Below are 17,574 nucleotides of genomic sequence, written 5' to 3'. Positions count from 1 at the left end.
GTGGAAGGTGTAGCCATGTTCTGGTAACTTTGTTCCATATGGCGGGTTTTTATTGGTGCTATCTTGCCACCCCCAAACCATTACTGACTCCAAACTGTTTTGATGAGTTTTGGACATCTTTGATATTCTCTCAGGCACTATAGCTGCAGACAAAACTATAGTTTTGTAATAGTTTCCATTGTAATGCTTTGTTTTCAGCTGCTGCTAACTTTCTCAGACTTTCTCTTCTGGGCTGAAATTTTCCACCGTGATATTTTATTAACTTTGAGCAAATCTAGTTCAGCCATTTGGGAAACAAACCCATAACTTACAGAAAATTCTTAAAAGAGATGGTTTTGAACAGCCCTACAGTCAAAATAGCTGGGTTAGAGAATTGAACTATGGCATGGAACTAGCCTTCACTGACAAGAAGCGCCTTCAAGTCTCTCTGTGAAAATGGGGTTTGATTGGAACAAGTTATGAATAGTTTGAAAATAGCATGCTCTGCAAAGGAGTTGTCACATTTCTCACTGCTATCATTATTATAGTGGTGGCAAGAAACCATGTTGTGCCAGGAGCTGTACACACACAGAGAAACACACAGCCCCTGCTCTAGAGCGCTTACAGTCTAAATAGACAAGACCAACGGGGGCGGGGGTAGGAATCGGAGAGGCAGAAAGGTGAGGGGACTTGCCCAATGTCATAGGGCAGGTCAGTGCCAGAGCTGGGAATAGAGCCCAAGTCTCCTGTTTTTTTCCAGTGCTCTGTCTACTAGGCGACACTGCCTGGCTCACTAAGCATGCACTTTGTAAAGTAGGCTAAGGGAAATGGTCTATGGCAACAGTTGCTTTGGTCACTGCCAGTCTAGTACGGCACATCCGTATAACGTGTGCACCTGGCGCATCATAGGCTGCTAGGAAGATAGGTTCCTGCCCAGGAGAGCTGAAAAACCCTAAACGGAGAAAACTCAAAGAAAAAGGTTGAGGACAGAGCTTGACATTAAAGCCCAAGTGACTGAGCCCTTTGAGCTGGTAGAGTCCAGAGAGCAAACACGATCATACTGAACAACTGCAGACTCCGTCTGGGCTGGGTCGTGTGTGGCCGGTGGGACACTGGTTAGTTATCGAGTTGCCATCAGGAGACGTGTAGTGGCGTTGGGGTCGAGCTGGGTCAGGCATCAGGTTACAGAAAAGAGCCAAGCAGCGGAGCGGGGACGGAACTGGGGACAGGAACTAGAGTGTAAGGTTCACAGTAAGGCGAGGTCTAGCGCAGAAGCAAGCAGGCAGTTTGTGTCCTTGCTCAGCCAGCCCCTGTAATGGCTTCCTGGTTTATATACTGGCGTGCGCCAATCAGTGAGCTGCAGGGCTCCCACTCAGGCTCCGCTGAGTGCTCCTTCCTGCAGAGTCTAGCTTCACAGGGTCCCCCAACAGAAACCTGGCCTGAGCTCCTGGTGGTGATGAAGCTTTGGGAGCCCAGAATCTCCGTAGTCCCAGGTTCTAGTTCTGCAGGTGCTGACAGACGTTGCAGTGAGGGGTGCTCCAGTCTGGTGACTCCTGTGGGCAGAGCTTGGAAGAGAGCCACCACCTTTCTTCCCCCAGTTTCACCCCTGAGTACCACGGGCTTTTAAAATGTCATTTGTAACGATTATATAGTGATACGAGCAAGACAGGATTACGGTGCCAACTAAGCAGGGACAGGTGGCTAGGGGGCGGGTAGGCACAAGGAAAGGGAATCTGGAGGGGAGATCAAGATGGCGGGAAGAGGCAGACTGCTCAGTGTGCAGGGAGCAGTATGAAGTGAGTGATTGTGCTGAGAGAGTCCAGCAACAACTGTTGTTAAAGGCAAGGTTGTGGTAGCAGGGCGGGATCTGAAGCAACAAATGGTGGTTTTTGGACAGGCGTTTTTCTCGTTAGCAGCTGCATGAAATGACACAAAGCTGAAATTTTTGCCAGTAGCTGCCCCCACAGATGGGGAGCCCCTTGCAAAGGCTTCCTGTTCATAGCCAGGCTGAGAACATGTGTTCCGAATCCCAACTCTCCAGAGTCTTTCAAGCTTTTATGAGGTGAGCATACGAGACTTTCCATTCAGTTACAGGAATGAGCATGTACAGAGGCAGCTCTTTAATATTTCCAATCTGCTCTGCCTTTGATCTACACAAACTGGCAGATTTACAGAGCTTCCTCAACTGCTCTTTGGGATTTTTAGCTTTCCTTGCAAATGATGATTGACACCACAGGCAGCCAGAAAGGTCATTTGTCCATCCCCCGTACAGTACAATTACCCTGACAGGGGACAGAGTTATCATAACGGTCACATCTACCTCCTCCTCTGCAGCCACCTCTGAATGCACAGATGCTGGCCCAGCGCCAACGAGAGCTGTACAGCCAGCAGCATCGGCAGAGGCAGCTAATGCAGCAGCGAGCCATATCGATGAGACAGCAGAGCTTCGGGAACAACCTTCCTCCCTCAGCTGGACTCCCAGTGCAGATGGGGGCCGCTCGCCTCCCCCAGGCACCCCCACAGCAGTTTCCCTATCCCCCCAACTACGGTACGAATCCAGGAAACCCTCCCACCTCCACCAGCCCCTTTTCGCAGCTGGCATCGAACCCTGAGGCAGCACTGGCCAGTCGCAACAGCCTGGTGAACAGAGGGATGATGGGGAACGTTGGAGGGCAGTTTGGTGCCGGGATGACCCCTCCCATGCAGCAGAACATCTTCCAGTACTCTGGGTCAGGTACGTCTTCGGCTGTGCCCCTTAAAGTGGAGTCTGCGTTCAGTGTCTGCTTCATCAGGTGATGCTTTAAGTATGTGGCGGTATGAGTGGGGGCAACAAACGATGCAAGTAAACAAAGATACTGCACGGCCAACGAAATGACTTCCATGTGTACCCCTTAGCCCCAAGTGGAGGAAATCCAGATCAGGTCAGAATTACACAGTGCTTTTCATTCGCTGATCTCCAAGAGCTTTACAAAGGTGGGTAGGAATCATCATGCCCAATTTATACATGGGGAAACTGAGGCACAGAGCGAAGCTGGGTTTGCAGCCCAGTTCTTCTGACTGCCAGTCCAGCTCTGCATCCACTAGACCGCGCTGCCTTTGCATTTCATTAGTGCCATTCACTTGAGGATCTCAGCGCGCTTATTGCAAGTTCTGGGAAGGTACCCCATTCTTCTGGCTCCGTGTTCCAAATGTACCCCTCAGACAAAGTAGAGATCTCTAGAAGTTGACACCATTTAGGTAAATAATTGTATTTCCCTTTTAAAAAAGAGAGAGAAAAATTCAGAGTGGCCATTTTAATTAAACTACTTTAAATTTACATTCAGAAGCTAAATGTCTGAAAAAGGCCAAACCCTTGTGCATGCTCTGATGAGGTATCGGAAATCAGCTGCAGATGGAGGTTATTTCCTGTGTATAGATTATGTGGGTGGCTCAGATTAAATCAGTGAGTTTGTCCAGAATTGGCTGCAGATGGACATCTTCGTACTGCACCTGCTCCACATGGTTTTACACTTAAGCAGCACTTTTCCATAATGTAAAAAGAATTCAGTTTGAATCTGGCAAGGGAGATCTGGTTTCTATAATTAATCAAGAGAGACAATTACCCCACAGCTATCACGGCTTTGGAAACCAACTAAAATAGTCTTGCAAGTCAACAATCACATTGTCTTGTTCTCCAGTACAGTTACTTCAGCTCCTTCTCCCGGCAGTTGTGTTCTGGAATACTACCCTCTGTTTACAGCAAGCAACTTCCGGGTTTCCCCCCCACCATTTGGCTACAAAATGCTGTATTCGGGTAATACAAATAGCAACCAAAAGAAAGGGGAGGGGGGAGGCCTAAGATCAAAAGTCCAGGCTGAAGCTTCAAATTTAACTCCAGCACCTGCAAAAGAGGGGAAATCCTCACAAGACACCACTGGAGGAGTAAGGTAATACTCTGCGTGAGCAAAGGTGGCAGACTCTGGTCCCAAGGGATTAAGAACAAGCTTATTAAGTAATGGCGTGGTCGTCTGCACAGCTTGCAGTGAAGCGGCCTGTGTGTTGTTCCCAGGTATGGGTCAGCAAAGTGAGCCTGCATTCGCTCCATCGCTCAGCCCCAGCAGCCCTCTGGTGTCGCCGCAGATCCCTCCTTCGCAGAGCCCCATGCTCCAGCCAGCTCCATCGACCCCTGGGTACCCGTCCCCAGACATGAAGACTTGGCAGCAAGGAACAATGGGGAATAATAAGTAAGTCTAACCTAAGGTCAGAGTAATGTACACGCAGATGGTAGGCTATCATCCCGCCTTCCCTACTCCAGGAGCAATAACTGCTGAGGTCTGTGCTCCTGCCCCCAGCTGGTCTGGAAGCAGGGGACCAAGGGTAACAAAACATGGCTCTCTGGATGTTGACATCACAGTCGTCAAGGGGATCGAACCTGGCACCTTCAGCACCAAAATCACAGGCTTCTTCCACAGCAGAGCTCCTTTAGCTGTGAGTTCGTAGTAGGTTGCGCTGGTCGCTGGGCCCAGACACTAGGGGGAGACATGGTCACACATGCACTAAGCCAGTGTCATACACCAACCCATCCCCTAACCACTCACCCTGCGGGTTAGCATGTTGAGTTCCCTGTAGAACATTCATCCAGCCCTGAACTTTAACTGTATAATTACCTTGTAAAAAAACAGATCATTGGCTTGCTTATAAAAGCAGTGAGCTCTCTCCAGTTTCTGAGTGAGTAATCCATGCTGGTGCTTGGGTGTGCTGAGATACAGGTCGAGGAGATACCACCAAGATGATGGTGGTATCACCATGGTGATAGATGCTTTATAGATACTTAACACAGGCTGTCTCCTCCCACAGTGATGGGGCCTGCAAGAGTAGATGGAGACCAGTGCTAATCTCAGTCAGCATTTACACACCATGAGCTTCTCCTTAGACTCCTTTGTTTGTATTTTGCCCTTGGATCGTCAGATTGCCAGAAGCCCACAGCAAATTGGTTTTCTAAATGAGCACACACATCCAGTAGCCCACAGAGCAATTCTTTTGCTTTAATTTAAAAAATGATGTAATTAAGTCTTCATGAAAGCAAAGGACCTGTGCTAGTAGTAATTCTGCCAAATACACCTCAGTCCTGCCCGCTACTTTGGTGCTGGGCATCTTTGAGCAGAGATTGGCCAATCCATGACAAAAGTTGACTAGTGTAAGAAAGCATCAGCTCCTATTCCTATTGTCTTAGCAAGGCTTTGGCCGCAGATCTCCCCCGGTGAAAAGCTGCTAGCGTATGCACTGACTTTGCAACTTGGCCACATCCCTTTGGAAGGGGCTGCCCTTTCACTGGACTAACAGCTCCAGCATACAGTAGCTGTGCTAATTCTGGTGCAAGGGCTGCTTTGTTCCGTGCAGCATTGTTCTGACTTGCCCTTGGATGGAAAGTTGTGTCAGTCTCCAGAACAGGAAAAGGGATGGCTCAGACTGTCAGGAGGGGAATTAGAGTGAAGTACTGCACTGTGCCTCGCACTCTACAGACTAGGCCTTTACTTCATTTCTGAGCAACACCATAGTCCAGCTAGGACTTCTTTAATACTGTCCTTTCTTGTCACCATTGTTTTTCATGCCCTATCCTCAGCCAGACTTATCAGACTGGATAAACGCTTGGTACAGTATAAACTGGGGCAATATTTCCAAGACTCCCACAGTACCGTGCATGCCGTGGAAGGGAGCTCTAGTCTGCAAAGCAGTTGCCCATGTTTCTGTGGGAGTCATTTTTGTCTTCAAGGCTGTTTGAACTTTGTCCCACTAGGTTTCTCTGCAGTGCCTTTGTTGTCAGCTGTGTTTCTAATTTCTAGAGTCCCTGTGCTTCTAAACTGTATTTTAGGATTCCTAGAAGTTCTGAGGAAGAAAGCAAGGTCTGTTCCTCATTGAATGGCTTTTTATATTCCCTGGTTTTTATTACATCTTGGAATTGGACATTTTTTAATCCAGTAGAGGTTTGCCATTATGCACTAATGATGCTTGGCTAGCAAGGCATTGGGCACCTTATGTGATCAGAATGTTTTAGACTGGCTAAGTGGCCAGCCACTGGGTAACAGAATCAGGTGTTTGAACAGGACATTTGTTTTCTGTGGCTGTCTCTCTTCTAGCCATTCAGCCATTGGTAGAGCAGTTGACATAGCTGTGCCAGTGCAAACCCCAAGTATAGACAGGGAAAGCCAGGATACACACCAGTTCTGCTTCTCCCTGCTTGAAACAGAGTTAAACTCCAATCGTGGCTTAGCTTGCTCACCTGCACTTTAGTTGTACTGACTACTGGCCACCAGTTGCTGAACTGTGCAAATCCCCAGGTAGACGTAGTCTGTGAATCAGTGTATTTGTGCCTGGTGTAGGGTATATTTCTCATAGCTTCTTTCCCCCATCTACACTACAGAAATAACCATTTCTAAACACAGTTTGGAAGTGTGGTTGTGGCCCATCTGCATTGTGGTGTTCTGGCCCATGTGGACAGAAATTCCTCCATGAAACATGGGTGGATAACCAGGCTAAAAGATGGTTATAACAAGTTTATCTCTGATCACACAGGCAAAAGGAGGTCATGCTATAAAACACATGGGGAACATGACCATGTTTCACTACAGTGTTTAAATGTGCGGTTTTCCCTTCTCTGTCCTATTTTCCTGATGCACTTCAGATATTGCAGTGGCAAGCCCCCTAGAAGTGCCTGTAAATTACTAAATGTCCTGTTTTGGTTTTGGCTGGTCATGGTTCTGAGTCTAGAATAACACAAACTCAGATTGAGAAGGCAACATAAAAACCTGCGAGGACCAACAGGAACTCTGTCTTGTATGGTCTGACCTGCATACAGTCTGCAGTAGGGAGGGCTAATGCCTGTACTGCAGCTCGATGATGCTCTGTGTTACATAAAAGAGCTTAAGTACTCATGGTGGGGGGTGGGGGTGTTGCTGGGGGGGGAGGTATCATCCATCTCCCTCCATTGCCTTCAGGAAACACAATGCCCCAGGCTCCCATCAACCTTGCCTCCCCCACCAAAGACTTTGATAGTGACAGCACCTCATACAAACTGGACACTTCACACTTCTCATTACACAAGAACTCGGGGTCACCACATGAAATTAACAGGCAGCAGGTTTAAAACAAACAAAAGGAAGTATTTCTTCACACAATGCACAGTCAACCTGTGGAACTTCTTGCCAGAGGATGTTGTGAAGGCCAAGGCTATAACAGGGTTAAAAAAAGAACCAGATAAGTTCATGGAGGATAGGTCCATCCATGGCTCTTAGCCAGGATCAGCAGGGATGGTGTCCCTAGCCTGTGTTTGCCAGAAGCTGGGAATGGGCAACAGATGGATCACTTGATGATTCTCTGTTCTATTCATTCCCTCTGGGGCACCTGGCATTGGCCACTGTCAGAAGACCGGATACTGAGCTAGATGGACTTTTGGTCTGACCCAGTATGGTCATTCTTATGTTCACCGCTCAGAGCTGATGAACTGAGATAGCAGAGACCAGGTAGGGCTTTTTCCACGTGTCTTGTTCTTGCTATATGTTCCTTGAAGGCCATGCAGGACTCAACCCTGAATGTAGTGCTGGGAGTAGCCCTCCCCATCACACGGATGGAAAGGAGGATGTGTCCTACTGGATTCTCACCTGCTCTGAGGTTTTTGGTTGCTAGCAGGATCCTCCAGCAGGTAGATTTCAGCATCCAAATGAACCATCCTTCGGGTTTTTTAAACTGCTGTGTTTCATGTTGGCTGTGGCTCAGACACTAGCTTTTGTGGTTAATGGGTTACAATGTTGAAACTAAATGGGTTTCAATGGTGAAACTAAAAATAAATTAATGGATTCATAGATTCCAAGGCCGGAATCATTGTGATCATCTGGTCTGACCCACTTTATCCCACAGGACAGAGAACTTCCCCACAATAATTCCAAGTGCAGAGCTTTTAGAAAAACATCCCATCTGGATTTAAAAATTGTCACTACAACTCTTGGTAAATTGATCCAATGGTTAATTACACTCACTGTTAAAAAAATTGTGCCTTATTTGCCGTCTGAATTTGTCTAGCTTCAACTTCCAGCCATTGGATTATGTTACACCTTTCTCTGCTAAATTGAAGAAATCATTATTAAATAAAAGGAGGACTTGTGGCACCTTAGAGACTAACAAATTTATTTGACCATAAGCTTTCGTGAGCTACAACTCACTTCGTTGGATGCATTTTTTTTTCCACTGAATGCATCCGATGAAGTGAGCTGTAGCTCACGAAAGCTTATGCTCAAATGAATTTGTTAGTCTCTAAGGTGCCACAAGTACTCCTTTTCTTTTTGCGAATACAGACTAACACGACTGCTACTCTGAAACCTGTTGCTATTAAATATTTGCTCCCCATATAGATATTTATAGATTGTAATCAAGTCACCTCTTAACTTTGCTTATTAAGATAAGTAGATTGAGCTCCTTGAGTCTATCTCTATAAGGCACATTTTCTAATCCTTTAATCATTCTCGTGGCTCTTCTCTGACCCCTCTCCAATTTATCAACATCCTTCTTGAATTGTGGGCACCAGAACAGGACACAGGATTCCAGCAGCAGTTGCACCAGGGCCAAGTACAGAGGTAAAATAACCTCGCTACTCTTACTCAATCTTGCCCTGTTTATGCATTCCAGGGAACATACAAACTCCAACAAATCCCTTCATGTCCTTTATTTCAGGGCTCGCTTTATTCTGAAACAGAGCAGGCAACTCAAAACACTCTTAGCAGCCTTCAGCCCTCATCTCCCTTCTCTGGAGCTCAGGCTATCCCTTAGATAGTTCCCTGGCCATATGGCCTCTGGGTTCTCAGTGTGTCCTGTGGAATGGCATTTCCCAAAATCCCTGCTCTTAAAGGGCCCAAGAACCATAGTGGGATGGGCCTGTGCACCCCAAGGCCCAGTACCCTATTACAAACGTAGAATTCATATTGCTGCTGTTTATTATTTTACAGCAGCACAAGACGTTGGAAGATGTGATCCCTGCTCCAGAGAGCAACATTCTAAATCTCAGACATGACCCAACAAGACCAGCAGTAGAGAGGGAGTGGGATCAAGGGGTACAATTCACAGGGATACTGAGCAGGATTAGAGAGGGGATGTTACCTTGGGATGCAACCGGGGAGATCTCTGCTGGAACATTGTATTCACTTCTGGTGTGTCTACGTTAAAAAGGAGGTTGAGAAATTGAAGAGGGCTCAGAGAAGAGCCATACAAATGATTCGAAGGCTGGAAAACTTGCCTTGCAGTGAGAGACTAAAGGAGCTCGATCCATTTAGCTGGTTGAAGAGGAAGAGAAGAGGCAGCTTAATCCCAGTCTGTAAATATGGTACCGCCCCACGAAGTGCCTGATGCGAAAGGGCTCTTTAATCTGTCAGAAAAAGATCTGGAGGGACAATGGTTGACAGTTCTACATGTTGGCTGATTTTTGTGGGTGTTGGGTGAGAAGTGTGTTTTTGGTAAGAGGCTGGAGTGAGTTGGCAGACGGAACCCAGATGTACCCTGGGAGTCCATGGAACTAGAAGGTCACGGATGGTTTTTGTGTTCTCCACCATGAATTCCAAACAAGCCTGTCTTCTCATTTCATTTGCTCAGTAATTTGACCAAGCCAGAAGAATCGCTTCATTGATTTGGTTTCAGGCTGATACAGTGCAGAATGGCTCCAGTGCAGTTGCTCCAATTAGGGGATAATCTCAATCTCTTTGTTATATATGAAGCAATAAACGGCTGCCCAGATTGATTACGGTGCTCAGCCGCACTTGGGCATTTAATCAGTCTCAGAGGCTGTTTGTTGGAGTGCTGCAAAGCAATACAGATTATGGCTGTTAGCAACCAGAGCAGGGCATTTTATTATTGTAGTCTCTCTCCTCTTGCAAGAGCTGAGCTGCCTCTTGGGTCTTCCACAGACTATACAGCTGTCTGGGGAGGTAGGAAGACACAATCTAATCTAACACGCACTGAAGTCAATGGAAAGTCTTCTGCTGACTTGGATGGGCTTTGGATCAGGTCCATGATGCTCTGGATGAAGGTCCAGCCCAAGCATCATGTTGTTTCCTTCCCCCCTTTCTGTAGGGGTCATTGCTGACAGATTTCCCATGAGCTGTGTGCGTAAATGCTATATAGACCTGTTTTTCAAATGGTCAGTCCTGACCCACCAGTGGGTTGCAGGGCCCTAGGCAACTATAGACTTCTCCCGCCCCAGTGTGGAGGAGAGGTTCCTGGGTAGGGCTGGAGAGTGAGTCTGCCCCACACTCACCCGCCAGCAGCAGCTCCTGTCCTGCAGGGTTGGGCCTGGCTCCCTACTCCAAACATTACGATGTGGCACACATGGTCACAATGCCACTTAGGTTTGGCCTGGTCACTCCTCCGGGACAAATCCAAGTGAGTGCTGGTGTGACCTGGTGCATGGGATTGCAGTGCCACTCAGGTTTGGCCATGACCAAGGGGCAGGCAGGCCAAACCTGAGTGCTGTTGTGACCCCGTTGCAACACCCAGAGTTGGGAACGAGGCCCAGCCCCACGGGACAGGAGCCGCTGCTGCGAGGTGAATGCAGGGCGGGCTCGCTCTCCAACCCATTCTGGGTGATGCCAGGGGGAAGGGTATATGTAAAATGTTGTACCAATAAAATAAAAACCAGCAGGATCTTATTAAAGGGAAAAAAGGCAAAACACCACATTTATTGTGAATACAGAAAGAATCATAGTAAGCAGTTAGTTATAGCTATAACATTCCATTCAATCTCATATTTATTCACACATTCATTCATACAAACACACCCACACACATACACACCCACACACACAGGTTCTGCAAGGTTGTTATCATAGTTACCAGCCTTAGAGTTGCTCATGCCAAGCCACTGGCCAGGTGGCCTGGACATGAGGAGGGAGCAGGGCCTTGTCAGATGCTCATCTGATGCTCCTGGAAGTTGGTTTGCAGAATCAGACCCCAAAGTTCTCACTTTTTAGAGTCTATTTTTATAGGAATTTCTTCCTATGCCAGTCTATGGGAATTGCTTCATCATGCTGTTGCTGAATCAATCAGCAGATAGCACATTCCTGACGGCTCCAAGATGTTATCTTGTTCTTTGGTTCTCCCATCCTTGAGGCTGTTGGGTGGATTCCAGTCTGCCCTCCGGGGGGGTCCTCTGGTTATTTCCACTTGACGCCTTCTTCAGCCGATGGACACTGGATTCTTAGGCTGGCACCTCCCTGATCATTCAGTTATTATCCACACCAAGCATCCATCCACATACATCCTCTATCTCTATTTTAATCACAATGGTTAATACAACAAAAGGGTGGGGAGTCTCTGGGTGCTGTTTCTGTTGTTAGAGTATTGCTTTGAGTCTCTCTCTCTGTGAATTGCTTTGAGAACAGACTGTCTTAGAATGTACTAACACAATTAGCAGCTTGCAAGTTTCACACATAGAGGGAGAGAAACAGTACCAAAAACCAAGAGAGCTCTTAATTAGTAATACCCTGGAATTGAAACTCTGGGGAATCAAACTCATTTGTGATTTTAATACAGAACTTCTTTAATATGATCCAACATAATCCCCCTTTTGACACTAAGATTTATAATCGTCAGTGTCACTTTCTATGTAGCCTATTCAAGAGAAAGTACTGTGAGGCAATTTGAGTTTGTGATTCCAATTCATGCCACATACATGATCCTGGTGATGTATCTTTACTACAAGGTTCTGGGGCAACAGGCAAGGTGAGGCACACCCACTTTTGAGGAGTCCATTCGGTACAACCTCTAGTGTCCAATAGCTTCCCTCCCTCCCCAGCCCACTGGCTCGAGGTCCAGGGTAGCCAGAAGGATCCCATGTGTAATATGGGGAGTGGGTTAACCTTCAATACCTTTGCCTCCAGGAACTGTTAGTGTGCAATTTTGACAACAATTTCTCCCATTAACAAGTCTGGTTTACAATACTGGAAACATATTGCATCCATTCATATTGATAAGTGTCAAACAATGATCTCTTTCTTTGTTTTAACAAATGCACCAAACCCTTAATATTTCCCAATATGACCCAGAACATTTTGTGTTCCAAAGTAGCTAGTGCAAGTATCTGCATTTCAGTGCATCCCATAGCTATGGCTGTGTAGTTTCCTATTTCTAATATTTTTTTTTTCTTATCGATAAGCCATGTGGTAGTATTAAGCCATTACTAAAGATTCCATTGGCCGTTTAGGTTACCCAGACCAATTTGGACCAAGTCTACATTGGCATGTACTTGTTTTTGTATCAGGCTGTCCTGTAGCTGGGACAGAAAGCTTAATTTATTTTTAAGTTCCTGCAGGTCTTCAGTATTTTTTTTTTTTAAACACACAACAGTGCTAGCAACAACACAAAACACAAGACAAAACATAGAACACAGAACACAGAACACAATTTCTATTGTGACAGTAGATTCATGGTATTGGGTTGCTTTTCAGCTGGCATCAGCTTTTCCTGATTTTCTGAAAGACAAAAAGAACATGTTTCTACCCCTTTTGGGGTGGCAGATTATTGCTTAAAATATTTCTTTTACAAATACCCTTGCTGATTGCAGGCAAAACAGAGAAATTGCCCCCATATTTTCCTGTTTTTGTTCTATAGGCAGGCCAGGTTTCAAAGGCTTTTATCTTTTAAGGGTTATGGGGAAATTATCCCACTGTTTAGTCATTAAATCCCTGAGTTTTCCTTCTTATACAGCAGACCAAGTTTATAATGTTTTTCCTGCTGTGTTAAGCTTTAAGTTGTATTTACAGGTAATAACTGAGAAGCATCATTACCATACGACCTTAAAGGATTTTTCCAAAAATCATACACACTATACGTTGTTACAGGGATACTTATTATCATTACATTTATTAAAATTATCTTGTTATCCCATGCCTTTTATTTAGACAATTTGTTTGCTGACCAGGTATGTCCTTTATCTGCAGCTCCTTTGTGCTGCTAGTTCTTTCCTTCCTTTATCATTTAGGTAATTTGCATTTTCACAGAAACTTCCTGCTTTTGGATTTAAAGCCATCAGCAGCTCAGAGACTCTATCTTAAAAGGGACACAATCAACTTTCACCAGAGTTTTGATTACTTTTAACTTCTGCTTCCAAAACACACAGCAATCTGAAAAAGAAAACCCAACCTATTGTGGCTCCCTTTGGAGCCCTAATAGCATTTTAATTAAGTAGCATGGTATGTTTGCATTTCTTTTGCCCCTTCTACAATATACCCTGCACATGTTCTGGGGCAAATGCACATTTCTTCCATAGTTTAACTTCTATAACATTATCCAGATCCATTTTTACATAAGGTGTCACTATTTCTTTTTTTGCTTACAGAGTTTTCATGTACCTTTATCAAAGTGACAGTCTGATTACTCAGAGCCATTTTAAGACTCAGTGTTTCTAACATTGCTTCTTTTTGTTTTGTGCACCTCACCCCTGCTGTTGCTTCAGAGAGGCACTGTCTTTTTTAATTTTTTTTTTTTTACTACAACTCTCATCTGCTATTTTGTTACAAAAAACAAACAAAAAACAAACAAAAAGAATCCAAAATTTTTTTTTTTATATATTCTCCTGATTTTGACTGCCCTGCTGCAGCCACAACTTAAAAACATTTTAAATTTTGTAAAGCATTGAGTTACCTTTTAAGGGTTAAATGCCAAATCCCAAAGCCAAACAACACTAATTACCTGTGTCTAGCAAAAAGGTCTGTCAGTTTTGCAACTTTGAATTAAAGAGTCAAATGGATTTTTAGTGGCATTATTTAAAACAAAAACAAAACTAACTGGTCCTTAGAACTTTACATATTTACACACACACAGACAGATACATACACATTTTCTTTTCCTTCAACATCCCTTCCACACTGCTCTGTTTTTTACATCTTACATTCCCTTTATACATTTGACGCAGTTAAGTTCCAATAGAACCCTCTTATGTTCTTTTAGCAAATTTGACTAAATTGTCCAGTCAAATGATTTTAATCAGATAGTTTATTTTTGCCTGGCTAATTTACAGACATTCCTTTGGAAAAGGGCCCATTTTTCTTTCAGAATGGCTGCAAAGAAACCAAGAATGCTCTAACACTTTTCCTTTTTAACATTTTCGGTTAAAAGTTGTTTGGGTGAAATACAAAGTTTAACTGCTTAATTCCCTCCAGCCTCTGCAGAGTTAACTTTTTTTTTTTTTTTTTAACTCTCTTTTCTCTTTGTAATTATGCCTGGGGGTGCCGTACATAGGACCTTCTCCCCCTTTACCTGCCTCCCTCCAGCCTCTGCAGAGTTAACTTTTTCACTCTTTTTGTATTCCTGGAGTGCCTCTTTCACTATTTTCAGCTGGCTTTGGATATTTGTAGCCAGCACCTTCCAATTGTCTGCTCCCTTTTCCATTTGTGCCTTTTCCTCTTTACATGAAGACAAGCGGAGAGAAGAATCCTTACATGCCTCCCACAACAACCAAATTGCTGCTGCATCTCTTTTGGCAGCACTAGAAGGTTTGTATATGAGGATATACTGAGCCAATCTATCCTCTAGGTCCGAAATAGTGCAGACATCAGCTAGGGCTTGTTTAGTCCAAGGACTGTGCCCAAATTTTTGAAGGATTTGTTTAAAAGGTGTAATTTTTTTAACAAAAGGTGAGGTTGGAGTTCCTTCTGACTCCATTCCTCCCTCTAGTACTGGCTTACCCTGTTTTCTTTTAAACATCTTAACATGGATATTTCAATCTCTTTGTCACTGCTGGTATTACTTAGCAAGTGACACAGCCTAGATTCTGAAATCATAGCTTAATCTATGCGTTTTTCCCCTGCTACCTTCCCGGAGGCCAGCAGGTCCCCTGCTACCCTCCCAGAGGCCAGCAGGTCCAGTTAACCTATTTCTCCCTGCTACCTTCTCGGAGGCCAGCAGGTCTGGTTAACCTGTTCTTCCCTGCTACCTTCTCGGAGGCCAGCAGGTCCGGTTAACCTGTTCTTCCCTGCTACCTTCTCGGAGGCCAGCAGGTCCGGTTAACCTGTTCTTCCCTGCTACCTTCTCGGAGGCCAGCAGGTCCGGTTAACCTGTTCTTCCCTGCTACCTTCTCGGAGGCCAGCAGGTCCGGTTAGCCTGTTCTTCCCTGCTACCTTCTCGGAGGCCAGCAGGTCCCCTGCTACCTTCTCGGAGGCCAGCAGGTCTGGTTAACCTAATAGAAATGCCTAGCTCACTAGAGCTGGCGGTGTGCACACCAATATTTACAATAACTGAGGTTTTTTACCAATATTCCCCCTTTCGCAATTCTCCACCAAAATGTTGTACCAATAAAATAAAAACCAGCAGGATCTTATTAAAGGGAAAAAAGGCAAAACACCACATTTATTGTGAATACAGAAAGAATCATAGTAAGCAGTTAGTTATAGCTATAACATTCCATTCAATCTCATATTTATTCACACATTCATTCATACAAACACACACCCACACACATACACACCCACACACACAGGTTCTGCAAGGTTGTTATCATAGTTACCAGCCTTAGAGTTGCTCATGCCAAGCCACTGGCCAGGTGGCCTGGACATGAGGAGGGAGCAGGGCCTTGTCAGATGCTCATCTGATGCTCCTGGAAGTTGGTTTGCAGAATCAGACCCCAAAGTTCTCACTTTTTAGAGTCTATTTTTATAGGAATTTCTTCCTATGCCAGTCTATGGGAATTGCTTCATCATGCTGTTGCTGAATCAATCAGCAGATAGCACATTCCTGACGGCTCCAAGATGTTATCTTGTTCTTTGGTTCTCCCATCCTTGAGGCTGTTGGGTGGATTCCAGTCTGCCCTCCAGGGGGGTCCTCTGGTTATTTCCACTTGACGCCTTCTTCAGCCGATGGACACTGGATTCTTAGGCTGGCACCTCCCTGATCATTCAGTTATTATCCACACCAAGCATCCATCCACATACATCCTCTATCTCTATTTTAATCACAATGGTTAATACAACAAAAGGGTGGGGAGTCTCTGGGTGCTGTTTCTGTTGTTAGAGTATTGCTTTGAGTCTCTCTCTCTGTGAATTGCTTTGAGAACAGACTGTCTTAGAATGTACTAACACAATTAGCAGCTTGCAAGTTTCACACATAGAGGGAGAGAAACAGTACCAAAAACCAAGAGAGCTCTTAATTAGTAATACCCTGGAATTGAAACTCTGGGGAATCAAACTCATTTGTGATTTTAATACAGAACTTCTTTAATATGATCCAACATATGTATCTAATGGTGGGTCTCAAAAAACAACAACAACGAAAAAGACAAAATGTGGCTGGCGGGGCGCCTTAGTAACAAGTCCGGGAACTGCTGCTCTCCAGCCACTTAGTGTTAGCAGCAGCATTAAGGAGGCAGTTGAATGAGGAGATGGGGCTCTTCGATTCCCTAGAGCCCTTAAGCGGGTGCTTCCATATCATCAAAGTCAATGACATTGAGAACTTAGCTGAATCTGGGCCCCACTGGGCTGGAGCATAGGCAGCGAGACCATGAGTCGGGCTCTTTGGGGATGAGGGGTGATGCGATTGGACACCTTTTGACAGCATCACCATCCTTGGTGAAAGGAGGATGTTAGATTTTTCTGGCTGGTGATTGGCTGAAGTGTTTTTCTTGTATCCTATATGATACTTACAAAGGTTACTAATGTCCATGGATTACCAGACACAGGTCTGGTTGGGCCCTCCCTGCTGGTGGCCCACCAGAGTGTTGTGAGGGGGATCCAAACACTGACCCCTTCACGTGTTTTAAGCTTCCCTGGATCTCAGCAGGCTGCAGGCCTGTTTCTTCTCTTGGCGTCTCTGGCACATTTCCTGGGCATCAACTCTCTGTTATCCCTTTAAGGAAAGGGAGCTCCAGCCCAGCCCATCTTTCTTGGGCCCACAGGTCAAGCACTGACCCCCAAGATATCCCAGTAGCTTAAGCACACTCTCTCCCAAAAATCTCACCAAAGGTGTGAGCCTTTTGGTTTATCTCTTCAAGGGGTCATGTGGTACATGTAGCATAGAACACACAGAGACACTGTGCCCAGAGTTTTACAGCATTTTTGCTCTTTACTTAATAACCCAGGAAATACACAGATCTGTACAAAATAATATATCCTACATGTATTTTCCTGCCTCAGTTTCCTCACTACTCCAGTGCATTCTTTGGGCTGGGGCCAGGGGCCAACCAGCATCCTTCTGTTCCAGTGCATGGTTTATGGGCTGAAACGTGGAGTCTTCTCTGACCTTGGCTGCCCAGCCGCCTCCCAAACATCCTAAGTGTCTCTCTGTGGGTCTTCCCCTGGCCCACCCACTGTCTGTGGTGTCTTTGTTTAGCATTTGGGGATTTTCTGCTGTTCCAAATGCCAACCCTGGCAGAGGGAAAGTGGAGAGAGGTGCTTTCCCCTAGGATGCAGTTACTCTTTTTTTCTCCCCAGGTAAGACCTATTCAGGTGCTGATAGCCCTTAACCTATTGCCTAGTGTCCCTGTTCTGGCAGAGATAGGCATCCAGCCTTGTAAGCCACAGTGAGTGGACCCACAGACCTAGGCTTTCCATGATGCAGCAATTTTGTGATAACTCCACCCATATCAAC

The 17,574-nt window shown here is 45.3% G+C and overlaps 1 protein-coding gene across 19 annotated transcripts in view; it reads left to right on the top strand.

The window, feature by feature from the left end:
- NCOA1 (nuclear receptor coactivator 1) overlaps positions 1-17,574 on the top strand; it is a 359,657-nt gene that overhangs the window by 334,070 nt on the left and 8,013 nt on the right. For 16 of the 19 annotated variants that reach the window (XM_073335589.1, XM_073335594.1, XM_073335585.1 and 13 more), the window contains 2 exons: positions 2,314-2,713; positions 3,995-4,202. In XM_073335589.1, the coding sequence (XP_073191690.1) occupies positions 2,314-2,713; positions 3,995-4,202 (608 nt within the window). The remainder of the gene's footprint in view (positions 1-2,313; positions 2,714-3,994; positions 4,203-17,574) is intronic. The other 3 variants (XM_073335593.1, XM_073335592.1, XM_073335597.1) reach the window with 1 other exon arrangement.

The sequence above is a fragment of the Lepidochelys kempii genome, chromosome 3, assembly GCF_965140265.1.
Source record: "Lepidochelys kempii isolate rLepKem1 chromosome 3, rLepKem1.hap2, whole genome shotgun sequence".
Taxonomy (NCBI): domain Eukaryota; kingdom Metazoa; phylum Chordata; order Testudines; family Cheloniidae; genus Lepidochelys; species Lepidochelys kempii.
This window is presented reverse-complemented; position numbering and strand designations above follow the sequence as displayed.